This window comes from Salmo salar, chromosome ssa03, assembly GCF_905237065.1.
Source record: "Salmo salar chromosome ssa03, Ssal_v3.1, whole genome shotgun sequence".
In the NCBI taxonomy this organism is placed as follows: domain Eukaryota; kingdom Metazoa; phylum Chordata; class Actinopteri; order Salmoniformes; family Salmonidae; genus Salmo; species Salmo salar.
In genome coordinates this window covers 14,689,890-14,703,158 of record NC_059444.1, presented here as the reverse complement: position 1 = coordinate 14,703,158, position 13,269 = coordinate 14,689,890, and the positions used below count along the sequence as shown (strand labels likewise).

The 13,269-nt window shown below is 42.1% G+C and overlaps 1 protein-coding gene across 1 annotated transcript; it reads left to right on the top strand.

The window, feature by feature from the left end:
* Positions 1-639: 639 nt before the first annotated feature.
* Positions 640-9,698, top strand: LOC106598953 (protein ABHD8). Its single transcript, XM_014189985.2, has 5 exons — positions 640-1,038; positions 5,116-5,915; positions 6,317-6,487; positions 6,793-7,009; positions 7,250-9,698. Exons 2-5 carry the CDS (start codon positions 5,125-5,127, stop codon positions 7,463-7,465), a joined length of 1,395 nt encoding a protein of 464 aa, XP_014045460.2. The 5' UTR covers positions 640-1,038; positions 5,116-5,124; the 3' UTR covers positions 7,466-9,698.
* The last annotated feature ends 3,571 nt before the right edge of the window (positions 9,699-13,269 follow it).

Here is a 13,269-nt window from a genome sequence, read left to right as displayed (position 1 = left end):
GGCTGCAGGATGCTACAGGACTCCCCTTGATGGAGCGTAGTGTTCTCGGTGGTCAGTGCAGCGTGCCATCCAGAAGGGCCACAGAGCTCACTGGCAGCTCTCTGGAGGAGATGGAGGGAACCCCAGAAATGTTCTCTGTGTTGGAGAGGTTCAGTCCCTTTAGAAGAATTTAAATAGCTGCCTTATCAAGAAGGACCTGGCCAATGATCTGGTTGACCAGACAGATGAAGGAGTCATGTAGAGTCCCAGATGCTGCAGTGTTGATGCTGCTTATCTCACTCACATCTTTTTCCACATGTATTCTACATTTCTATTTCATGTGTATGGGTTCATCCATCCATTCACCCATATAACTACATGTCACATTGACTTATATAAATATCAAGACACACATCCACATATACACATACACCATACACATACACATACACGCACGCACGCACACACACACACACACACACACACACACACACACACACACACACACACACACACACACACGCCTATGGTATGTGAATCTCTTGATTTGATCATTTCCCCACCCGGCCTTAGCAACAGGAATACAAGACATCCTATTGGCTTTACTAGAACCAATGTTTGTGGCCTATTCGCTATATTTCTTGTCATTCAACAGCAGAAGGAAGCTGAGAGGAGAATTCCGTGGATGCGGAAAACAACAAGGGTAAAAGGGTTGGTAGAATCTAGCCCGTGTGCGCAGCGCCGAAGGATGCTTATTGAAAAAGCATTGCTATCTGTCATTACTATGGTCATTTTAAAATTGCAATTGGCACACCTTCCTAGTGTGCATTACTTCGATTTAAAGCCTTATTCCATTTGTTTGATTAGTAAGATGTAAACCATCTCTAGATAAAGCCAATTATCAACTTCTCCATCTTGCAGATTGCTTTTGAATTATACTAATATTGCAACCAATGCAACAGATTTTTCAGCTGCAGTTAATTATAAACAACCTATTGACTATCGTCTTATGGCAGAGGAGCATCATATTCCTCATCACCCTTAATCATCATCAGTAAGGTAAGAATTTCGTTTAAAAATAGGCATACGCACCAGTAAACGTTATTACTATATGTTGTTTCAAATTGATACCATATCTGAAACAGTGTATTTTATGTTTCATAATGGGAATTCAGATAAATAGATGTCAATCATGATGCATTAATGCGCAACACACCAACTCAATATTGATTTGTGTTGTATGTTGTTGGTATATACTGTATCTTGCTCATGGTCCTCTTACCATATATATATAGGCTACTGTAGTGGCTATTTGGCAAATGGTTAAATATTTCATAATAGTTTTGAACAAATTATTAAAACAATTATTATCGTATGCTCAATTGTCTTACCTGAATTTGACTGCGCTCTGTGGTACATTATATGTTTATAGGTAGTACAAACATAACTAGTTATAAATTGTACATTTGCATTTCTTTACAGACTTGATACATTATTGTAATCGTAGATTCAGTGGTCCTCCAAACCAGGTATTTTGAATACTGTACCTATGCATCAGAATGTATTAGGCTACTGGAGGCCTAGTGTGTGGGTGGAAAACTAGAGCACATAGCGTACCAAATGTGTGTTAAACATGACGCTTGAATAATCAACCTAATTCTGCAATGCAGATCAAATAGTAAAATGGCTGAGTAACATGGGTGAGAGAATTTAGAGGCAGTCCACTTGGAAACTCATTTAATTTACATTTTAGTCATTTAGCAGACGCTCTTATGCAGAGCGATTTACAGTAGTGAGTGCATACATTTTCGTATTTTTTTGTTACAGTTCTGGGCCCCTACGGGAATCGAACCCACAACCCTAGCATTGCAAGCGCCATGCTCGAGAATTCATATTCAAATCTCACTTTAATTTTCGACCTTAATACGTGGGATTAAATGTCAGGGAACGTTGAGTCGAATGGTCCTTTGCATTTTAGGTCGTTTTCACGCATAGTTTTGAGCTATAGTTCAAATCAGAGTTCGACTATTGTTATTATCGTTTTAATTTTTAATCATTTGGTCCGGTTGGTTTCAAATTGCCAAATGTAAACGAACTACAATTCCTAAACAAAACCACGTGTCCCTGCAAGTCATTTGTTTATTAGACAAAAATGCTCACGTTAAAACCGTTTGGGATTATCATGAAGCATCACTTGTCCCAATCTTCATATTACTGTCGCTTTGGGCTGACGGGAGGAAACAGCACTGCGACGTGAATTCAGTAGCCTATATCCTTGGTAGAGCCCCGGTATCCCCTAATCTTCATCGGATGCGCTCTTAAATGCGCTGCTACTCACCGAACGTTTCAGAGATCTCAGGTTATGATGCTGCGTGTATTTCATCAAATGCTCGCAGTCAAACAAACAATAACAATAATACTTTCCTTTGTACGGACTGCGTTCTCACCAGCAGCGAACCGCACCACGTCACGAATTGAATCAGACCGAGACTCCCCTTTTTTAGCGAACCACGGTGCGTTGTTTAGTGCGCTACGGTGTGCGGATAGAGTATTCACAGGAGTGTAGTGCAAGTCTCTTCGCAGTTTATCAATCATCACCTCATCCCCTGGGGGGAAGTCCACCTCCAACATACTTTCTGTTCAGTCTTATATCATGCCTGATACATCAGATGATATAATAACCTCAATATGATGTTATTATATAAGGGAGCTGCAGTATATGCCTATATGTCATGGCTTTCACAGTGCTAATACACATATTATCCACTATCCTGAACCCTAAGCTTAATGTAATGATTTAGAGGTCATCATGTTAAATAAATACACATTTAGATGTGTCTATTGAATGTTGTGATGGTAGCAGATGTTCATATGATTAATGACTGACTCACTGCTTGTAGCAGCTCACCATATTGACCCACCAAGGAAAGGTAGTCACACATTTCACTTGGCTCCTAGATGAAACAGGATAGTACAGGATGCATCAACCTTCACAACACTCTCGATAAATTCCCTCTGTCTTTCTCACTCTATTTCTCTCTCCTTCCTTCTTTCTCGCACCCTCTCCGTCCCTGCTTCCCTCTCCTTACCCACATTCCCTCTCCTTCACACTCTCTTTCTCATCTCACTCACTCTCTCCATCCCTCTCCCCCTCAGCCAAACATTGATCCCTGTGTGCCACTTCAATACATTAATGAACTCCCCTGTGTGTGTGGAGGCAGGGATAGAGTGAGCAATAAGCTGCACCTCATGCAGAGGTGTCATTTACCGGGGTCAATGGCCCCTCCTCTCTCCCCATGACCTGCTTCCTGATGTCCCATCTGTATATTCAACCGAACATCATTAACTTGCCTTCGCCAAACCTGCACTCTCAAAATCGTTACGCTAAACAAAACTTGTTTTTGGCATAAGAAGCCTCTCATTTCCCAGTGCACCTCATTTTCTTAATAAACTTCGCTAGGTCAGCGTCAGCGATTAGCATACACATCTGGGTCGGGAATTGGAATGTACGTACACAGCAGTTTCATCTGCTGCTATTCAGCATTTTAATGGCAAGCATTACACAGATGGACTTTTCAATTACATGTAATAGTAAAGCGATAGAACAATGAGACTTAGTCTGTTTAAAATGCACCAGCGAGTATTAATAATGTCGACACATCTCCCCCTATTGTGAATAAATCATGTATAAAGCTAGAATATGAATCCGGGGTTGAAGGTGATTAAAGGTGGGTAGTGAGTGAGAGAAGGGTGAACTTGAGTCATATCACCCTTCCCCTCAGAGCTCTGCCATTATTATTGTGTGTGTGTGTGTGCGTGCGCGTGTGTGTGGCTTGACATTTATATAAGTCAATGGTGTGACCTTGGTGTGAATAACAGGAGCGAAATATAAATGTTGATTAAAGCCAGTGTGTCAGGTCAGCTTTTATAGGAAGGGTTTCCACAAACTCATAATTAGAAAAGCCTCCCTGTTGTGTAGGCAACACTTTTCTGAGAATTGAAAATGGCTGTGGTAGTTTTCCCCAGACCTCACTGACTGTAGCTATGAGCAGGATTTAATAATATCGGTGAACGTTATTGACTGGAAGTGTAACTCAAATCAAATGTCTTGCATGGCCGGGATCATCATTTGTAAGCATAAATAGATCATAAACTCCAGCTTTACATAAGATAATTGAACGATAGACCAACAGTTACTGTACATAGGAAACAATGAAGTCTGGATCCAAGTTCCAACACATATTGTAGATATGCCACTTCCGTTCTGCTTCCCGTTGATAGTCTATGTGTCTATATTTGAACAGTGTGATATAAAATACTCCAATACCCGACTGCCAAAAACCTCTTGAGCCATTATTGGACATAACTGTCTTCGGAAAGACCATTGTCTGCTGGTGTACTGAAAACCAAACCCCATTGGCACATGGAATACATACAGTCAGTGAGCAGTTGGCATGAACCCAGCTGTGCCATTGCTAACATTCTATTTATACCCTAGGGTCCAGGGGCCATTTTGGAAGAGCCTTGTCTATTCTTAGTTTGTGTCTAGGTCATTATGTGAATTGATTCTGCTTCTCCACACTGAGACGAAGTGGGTATTGTTTTTACTGTTATCTATGGACTGACGTTGAACCCAGTGTGAAACTGGTACTTTTTAAATTGAAAGCTTAATGATTGAGAAACCCTAGGGTGTTTATCATGGAGCAAATGTCATGTGCAAACAACTGTCGTTTTCTGTGTGGTGAATTGTTGTGGTGAGAGCCAGGGGGAACTTTTAGCTCAAAGATCTTTGTTGACAGTTGATCTTTGTTGTCTGTTAAGCCTACCAGATCCTTCCTATTATGTGTTTTGACCAGTGGAGGTTGCTGAGGGGAGGACGGCTCATAATAATGGCTTGAACGGAGCAAATGGAATGGCATCAAACACATGGAAACCATGTTTGATGTATTTGATACCATTCCACTCATTCCGTTCCAGCCATTACCACGAGCCCATTCTCCCCAATTGAGGTGACACCAGCCTCCTGTGATTACCTCATGTTCTTACCACAGTACCTACTCCCTATCCGTTTGAAAATGTCAAATTTTTCAATGAAAAGATAGCTCGTTGGCATTTCTCATGGATGTGTCTCTGCAGGCAGGCACCATGCTGACCAGCATTACAGACGGGATCCTGTGCTGTCTGACTGGGAAGGCTGCCAGCCTGGTGATGCCCGTCGACTCCTCTGAGCCAGCTGACACCTTCGAGTTTGTAGAAGTGAAGCCTGGGAGAGTCCTCAGGGTTCGCCACATCATGCCCGAGCGCCGGGCGTCAGTAGTGACGGAGGAGGACCAAGTAAAGGAGCCAGAGCAAGAGAAGGGCAGTGGAAACAGCAACAACAGTAGCAGTGTGCACTGCAAGCGCAAGATCACTGTCTACCGCAACGGCCAGCTAGTCATTGAGAACCTTGGTGACGTGCTGCACTCGGAGATCGTCCAGTGCCAGGATGGAGACCTGGAGCCCTGCAGCACCGTGGAGGTGGAACTAGCCGACTATAAGGAAGTACCCACATCTCCTGAACCCAAACCCGCGCCTCCCCTGTCCATGGTCGGGGAGCAGAAACCCGCGCCCCCGCCTCGCCGGCGCCGCCGAAAGCCCAAGCGCATGGTGATGATTGACTCGGAGAGGGAGATCTCCAGCTGCAAGGGGACGCACTCGGACGTGGCGCTCTTTTTCGTGCACGGGGTCGGCGGCTCGCTGGACATCTGGGGCAGCCAGCTGGACTTCTTCTCGCGGCTAGGGTATGAGGTCATCGCACCTGACTTGGCAGGCCACGGGGCCAGCACGGCCCCCCACATCGCGGCGGCCTACACCTTCTACGCCCTGGCCGAAGACATGCGTGCCATCTTCAAGAAATACGCCCGTAAACGCAACATCCTCATTGGGCACTCCTATGGGTCAGTATGCTTGCTTCTCTGTTAAAAATGAATGGTCAATTGATTACCAAGTATCATCTTATGTCTTAGGTCAATTAACAGATGGAATATCATGATAGTAAATGAATAACAGTATTTGAACATGCCTTGAAACACATAATAAACTGGTGCTGACAATGACTGATGAAGAAGAACCAATCAAAGAGCAGCATTATGATGATGTCACAATTAAGGGACCAATTAGAGAGCAGGGTTATGACGATGTCATGATTAAGGGACCAATCAAAGAACAGGGTTATGACGATGTCACGATGAAGGGACGAATCAGAGGGAAGGGTTATTACAATGTGATGATGATGGAACCAATTAGACAGCAGGTTCCCAATAGATTGTTTTTACACGTTTGATTATATCCCTTTCAGGGTATCGTTCTGTACCTTCCTGGCCCATGAGTATCCAGACCAGGTTCACAAGGTAGTGATGATCAATGGAGGGGGGCCCACAGCTCTGGAGCCCAGCCTGTGTTCCATCTTCCAGCTGCCTCCCTGTGTGCTGCACTGCCTGTCTCCCTGCCTGGCCTGGAGCTTTCTCAAGTAAGGAAATCATCTCATCTATTTGTAGACAAAACAATATTGAAGTGCAGACAAATCAACAACACATTGCCAGACAAAACACCATTTGTAGACAAAATGACAACACATCGCTTTACAAATAGAACAACAACCTATTGCTGTAGACAAAAGAAAACCAAGATACTCTTCATACAGAAAGTATACTGTAGTGTACAGTGTCAATGCTTAGCTACTACTGCGTACAAAGAGTAAGAGGAATTTACTGTAACACATAATTTCGAATGTCAAGTAATACTGATGGCTATGAGTCTTTCCAACATGTTCAGGGCTGGGTTTGCCCATCAGGGAGCCAAAGAGAAGCAGCTGCTGAAGCAGGGCAATGCCTTCAACGTGAATCCGTTTGTGCTGCGTGCCATGATGAGCGGGCAGTACTGGCCCGAGGGGGATGAGGTGTACCACGCTGAGCTAACCGTGCCCATCCTGTTGGTGCATGGCATGTACGACAAGTTTGTGCCCATTGATGAGGACCAACGCATGGCCGAGGTAAGGAGACACACATTTATGAATACCAATCCATGTCAATTGAGTTAGGAAGCTCTACTACCCATATATAAAATATACATTATATCAATTCAATTTGAAGTTGTTATGAAAGAAGAATTAAATAAAATTATGATATGAATTATGAACAGTCCCTATATCAAGCCCATCATATTCAATGACTAGTATCGTATTGTAAAAAATTATATATCTTGACTGTAACTATTATCCTTTTAATTTCAGATCCTTCTGTTTGCTTTTCTGAAAGTCATCGAGGAGGGCAGTCACATGGTGATGATGGAGTGCCCTGACACAGTCAACACCCTCCTGCACGAGTTTTTCCTATGGGAGCCTGACATGTCCAAAAAGAACGCCGCCAAGACTGATCCTGACAAGACTGTTATAGTCAATGGTGTTGTCGCCCAGACACCAAAACCGAACAAGCCCATGGACAAATAACCAATAATGAGTCTCATTTTACATGAGCAAACCCAATCCGAGGGCCTGTCTTTGGCAGGTGGCACGTGGTCTTAAGGCTGCTCGCAGGCTGAGAGCTGTTATTAACAGGGCCAGAGTTTGTTGTGGAAGTGGAGGGGAGGCACCTGGTGCTCCAAGCTAGAGTTGACATTTGAATAGGACTGTGGCAAGAAGAATGAAGAAAAGGATGGAAAGAAGAGGAATCTGACAGAGATGCGTGTTTCTCTTTCCCCTTTGACAGCTGTCTGTGCTTCATCATGTGGTGTATGTAATCAGACAGACCTCGGGTCCAGAGGATGTTATTAAAACACAATATCCATTTGTAATTCTCTCGAGTACCAAACTTGGTTGGTGAGTGGACCATTGTGAACCAAAGCGAGGAAGGCATGACCATTAAATGGTGTGTGGATCGCGTTGCTACCTATCATCCATTATCTTGTGAGTAATAATATATCCTGACAAAATGATGATCTTATAAAACTGGGTTCATATTATGGATTCACTTCAAAGGGGAAAATAATTCACTTGGAAAACTGTGAAACTATCCAGACAATACGGCACGTAGCCTAGTGGTTAGAGGGTTGGGCCAGTAACCGAAAGGTTGCTAGATCAAATCCCCGAACTGAGAAGATAAAAATATGTCCTTCTGCCCCTGAACAAGGCAGTTAGCCCACTGTTCCTAGGCCGTCATTGAAAATAAGAATGTGTTCTTAACTGACTTGCCTAGTTTAATAAATGTTTTCCAAAAAATGACAATTATAAAATACAAGTCAATGAGTGACTGTTGTGTATTATGGGAGTAAGAGTTCTCATGCCACATTGCGATCCAGTTTGCATGAGGTCATCACCGTAATCATCCCCTACTAAGCAGGTTATAGACTAAAGTGTTGACTGGATGGAAGTGGTGGATGGATTGGTAATTGTTATGGCAACAAGTTACTACAAGACATACACCACACATCTAAACAAATGGGCCATACAAGTTCAGCAACCTCATAAAATATAATCAAGCCAAAGTAAAGCTGTTACAACATATCCTTAAGCAAACTAAATATCTGTCAGTTGCAGTCAGTATCAACACATTCATCTATACCCAACATGGAGCATTTTGCCTCAAGAACATTTTGCGGTGTTGTCTGATATTATGCATTTAGAAACCTATGCTTACTGTGTGACGTTATGAATTATCTAACCTAACTGGACTATTTGAAGTTGCTGCATGAATAGGCTTTTAAGATATTAGAGATCTTTCTTGTCAATATACTTTGACAGTTGAGAAATCCAAAAACCTTCTCTGTCCTCTGAGAGTATAATCTAAGCGGCATTATGGACAGAGGAGAAATTGGACCAAAGCTTTGGTGATAGGCAATCCAAATAATGTAAGAGTAGTCCATAACAATTATTTTAAAATACTGATGCTAGTTATTCAGCTAACAATAGGGCAACTCATTTTGCCTCTGAATTTGATGTAACACCATTAAGAATGATGTCGTTCTTCTGTCTACCAGATAGTATAGCAAAGCATTGTCCTCCACTACCCTCCAGTCAATCTGTTTGTGCTTGCAATGTCAATGGTCGTCCATGATAATAAGCTAAAGGACATACGTTTTCAGGTGCTCATTTGTGAACGTTTTCTTGTCTCATAATGAGAGTGTGTGATTTGATCTGTGATTAAGAAGTAGGAAGCACAGTAACACATCTATCTGGTTCAATCTCTCTGACTGTTAACATGCTTTATCCACATATGCATTATTCTGAGAAAGGATGAGAGATGATTATGCAATTTCAAAGGAGATGAGCAATGAACAGTACAGAAAGATAATGCATAAGTAATGGAAACAAGTAGGTTGAGGAACAAATTAGTTTGACCTAGCTGTTGAAAAGAAGATGTATTCATGTAGACTGTCTAAAATACCATGAAGTGCTGCTGATCCACTCTGCTTAGGCACTGTATAGATTGTTCCGACAGCTATATGGATTGCAGGGCGCACATTTGCTTCCTCCGCTAAATGTCTAAAAAACCAGTCTGTCCTATCCAGTGCGCTATCATTTGTGGTTCAAAATGTGTAAATGTCATTAATGCATTTATTCCTAGACATCAGAACTCATGCACTGCCTGAATGTAGGTGCATATACAGTTCTGATATATGGACATGTTCAGTTGAGTGTATGAATGTGCCTTTCCTGGCATGAAATAAAACAAATGTTTACATTATATGGTCGTTTTTGTTCTTCTGTGAATTAATGACTGAATGAATGAAAATGAATGTGTGAATTAATGAATTAGGACCATTTTGTTGTGACAGACAAAAGTAGCAATGGCTTTGAGTGTACATTACTGGCTCTGAAGCCTGGGGGGGGGGCACCCACCCCTGTTAGGCTTGTGATTCTATCTTATATCATAACATTTTTGACTATGGCGGGCTCAGTGTTTATTATTTTGCCCCATCATATAGACTAAAGGAGATGTCCTTGTCCATCATAAGAAACAAGCCTTTTCACCTCTGTCGTTAAAACTGAAGACATATTTATCAAATAACTCTCTGTAATTATTATTACGCGATTAACCTGATTAATCATGTAACTGTAATTAACTGGGAAGTCGGGGCACCAAGAAATATATTCAGATTACAAAGTTATAATTTTCCTAATATAACTTTCAAATATTTTGATATCTGATCAATTAGTCTTCGAATTAATGATTTATTATTTACCTCACGCCAGTCTCATTCCAAACGTCGTAAATTGTTGGTTATCTGCACGAACCCAGTCTTCACTATGAGTCATCCATACATCAATTGTCTTAAAATCATTTATTTACTAACTAGGTAATTCACAGAAATGCATAACAAACAGTAGATATCGTTACAAAGAAATGATAGAGGAATGTGCCCTAGTGGGCTAAACCGGCATGGCGGCTTGTTAGACAAAAGGGGAGTGGGGGGGTCAACTGAGAAGGCACTACAGAGTTGATAATTATAACAATTGAAATGCTAATCCTTTGCACATGAACGCTCACTCATTTGGGAATACTTGCAATCAATATATATATTTACGCTCAGTGTGTCTTCGGGATCTCTGTTGAAAAGTTAGTTTCTGTTGGAGAGTCTGTCCGCCCTCTCTCTCTCTGTCGTGGTTAGAATGGATAGTTCAGAGTGACATTCATTCATGTCGTTATAGAATAGCTGTTTTCGGCGTTTGTCGGTCTTCACGTTCAATGATACCGAATTCCTAGCTGCAGACTAGTAATTAACATCAAAGACTTGTTCTTATTCTATAGGTATCGATAGTCTAAGAGTTTAACCATGTGGTATGGTTAAAAGTTCAGCAAGATGTAAGCTGGTCTCCAACCTTTAGCCATCTCGTAATTGAGGTAAGCTCGGTCTGGTGATAGAAAACCAAGGTGGGGGTTTTATTCGGAAGAGCAGAAAAAGGCTGTCTCATGACGCCAGGTCCTGTCTGTGTCCCTAGGGGCGTGCCAAGGACTTAGTTAAGACTCCAAAGGGAATTGGAGTTTCCTTCATTAAACAGTCCAAAATCACATTACACAATTTCACAAACAGTTTCATCCTTATTCATTCATTTTATACAACCTTTTAGATGTAAGTCTCATAGCTGAGGCTATTGTATAAACATGATTATGGTAATTTGGCGGTATTGTCTCTCATGAGTTTCACAAAATTGGACCAAATGGACCATTTCATAGCTGGATTCTTCACCTATCATTTATACCTTCTCCAGAACCTGAATATCGTTCGGTTCTCCAGTTCTGTGAGGTGGAAGAACTCCTTTGTTCTCTCTATACTGGGGCCATGAGGAGAGGGTCTCCTCGTAGGAATTTACGACCGCTCTTACAGAGCCTGGTGTCAGAAGTATAGAGGTCGGGGGATGGTGCTCGCAGTGTCCAAAGAGGGCAACGTCATGACACCTCCTCACAGAAAGATGCCACCAAATCAAATCATATCAAGTCAAATTTTATTTGCGCCGAATACAACCGTAACCAACAATGCAGTTTTAAGAAAATAGAATTAAGACAATAGTTACTAAATAAACTTAAGCAAAAAAAATAACGAGGCTACATATAGGGGGTAACAGTGCCGAGTCAATGTGTGGAGGTACAGGTTAGTCAAGGTAATTGAGGTCATTTGTACATGTACACTACCGGTCAAAAGTTTTAGAACAACCTACTCATTCAAGGGTTTTTCTTTATTTGTATTATTATTTTCTACATTGTAGAATAATAGTGAAGACATCAAAACTATGAAATAACACATATGGAATCATGTAGTAACCAAAAAAGTGTTAAACAAATCAAAATAAATTTGAGATTTTTCAAATAGCCACCCTTTACCTTGATGACAGCTTGGCATTCTCTCAACCAGTTTCACCTAGAATGCTTTTCTAACAGTCTTGAAGGAGTTCCCACATATACTGAGCACTTGTTGGCTGCTTTTCCTTCACTCTGCGGTCCGACTCATCCCAAACCATCTCAATTTGGTTGAGGTCGGGGGAATGTGGAGGCCAGGTCATCTGATGCAGCACTCCATCATTCTCCTTCTTGGTAAAATTGCCATTACACAGCCTGGAGGTGTGTTGGGTCATTGTCCTGTTGAAAAACAAATGATAGTCCCACTAAGTGCAAACCAGATGGGATGGTGTATCACTGCAGAATGCTGTGGTAGCCATGCTGGTTAAGTGTGCCTTGAATTCTAAATAAATCACAGACAGTGTAAGCAACAAAGCACCTCCACACCATAACACCTCCTCCTCCATGCTTTACGTTGGGAAAGACACATGCGGAGATCATCCGTTCATCCACACAGCATCTCACAAAGACACGGCGGTTAGAACCAAAACTCTCCAATTTGGACTCCAGACCAAAGGACAAATTTCCACCGGTCTAATTTCCATTGCTCGTTTCCATTGCTTGGCACAAGCATGTCTCTTCTTCTTATTGGTGTCCTTTAGTAGTGGTTTCTTTGCAGGAATTCGACCATGAAGGCCTGATTCACACAGTTCCCTCTGAACAGTTGATGTTGAGATGTGTCTGTTACTTGAACTCTGTGAAGCATTTATTTGGGCTGCCTTTTCTGAGGCTGGTAACTCTAATGAACTTATCCTCCGCAGCAGAGGTAACTCTGGGTCTTCCATTCCTGTGGCGGTCCTCATGAGAGCCAGTTTCATCATTGCGCTTGACGTTTTTTGCGATTGCACTTAGAGAATATTTCAAAGTTCTTGACATTTTCCGTATTGACTGACCTTCATGTCTTAAAGTAATGATGAACTGTCATTTCTCTTTGCTTATTTGAGCTGTTCTTGCTGTAACAGTGTAGGTTCCGTCCCTCTCTTCGCCCCAACCTGGGCTCGAACCAGGGACCCTTGCACACATCAACAACTGACACCCCACGAAGCATCGTTACCCATCGCGCCACAAAAGCCGCGGCCCTTGCAACACAAGGGGCAACCCTACTTCAAGTCTCAGAGCGAGTGACGTCACCGATTGAAACGCTATTAGCGCACACCACCGCTAACTAACTAGCCATTTCACATCGGTTACATTGCCATAATATGGACTTGGTATTTTACCAAATAGGGCTATCTTCTGTATAGCCTCACTACCTTGTCACAACACAACTGATTAGCTCAAACGCATTAAGAAGGAATGAAATTCCACAAATTAACTTTTAACAAGGCACACCTGTTAACTGAAATGCATTCCTCATGAAGCTGGTTGAGAGAATGCCAATAGTGAGCAAAGCTGTCATCAAGGCAAAGGGTGGCTATTT

Excerpts from the sequence above, each read along its gene's own strand:
- LOC106598953 (XM_014189985.2), top strand. The coding sequence starts at position 5,125 with ATGCTGACCAGCATTACAGACGGGATCCTGTGCTGTCTGACTGGGAAG. Across the intron at positions 5,916-6,316 it reads CTCATTGGGCACTCCTATGG|GGTATCGTTCTGTACCTTCC; the intron begins GTCAGTATGCTT and ends TATCCCTTTCAG. Across the intron at positions 7,010-7,249 it reads AGGACCAACGCATGGCCGAG|ATCCTTCTGTTTGCTTTTCT; the intron begins GTAAGGAGACAC and ends TTTTAATTTCAG.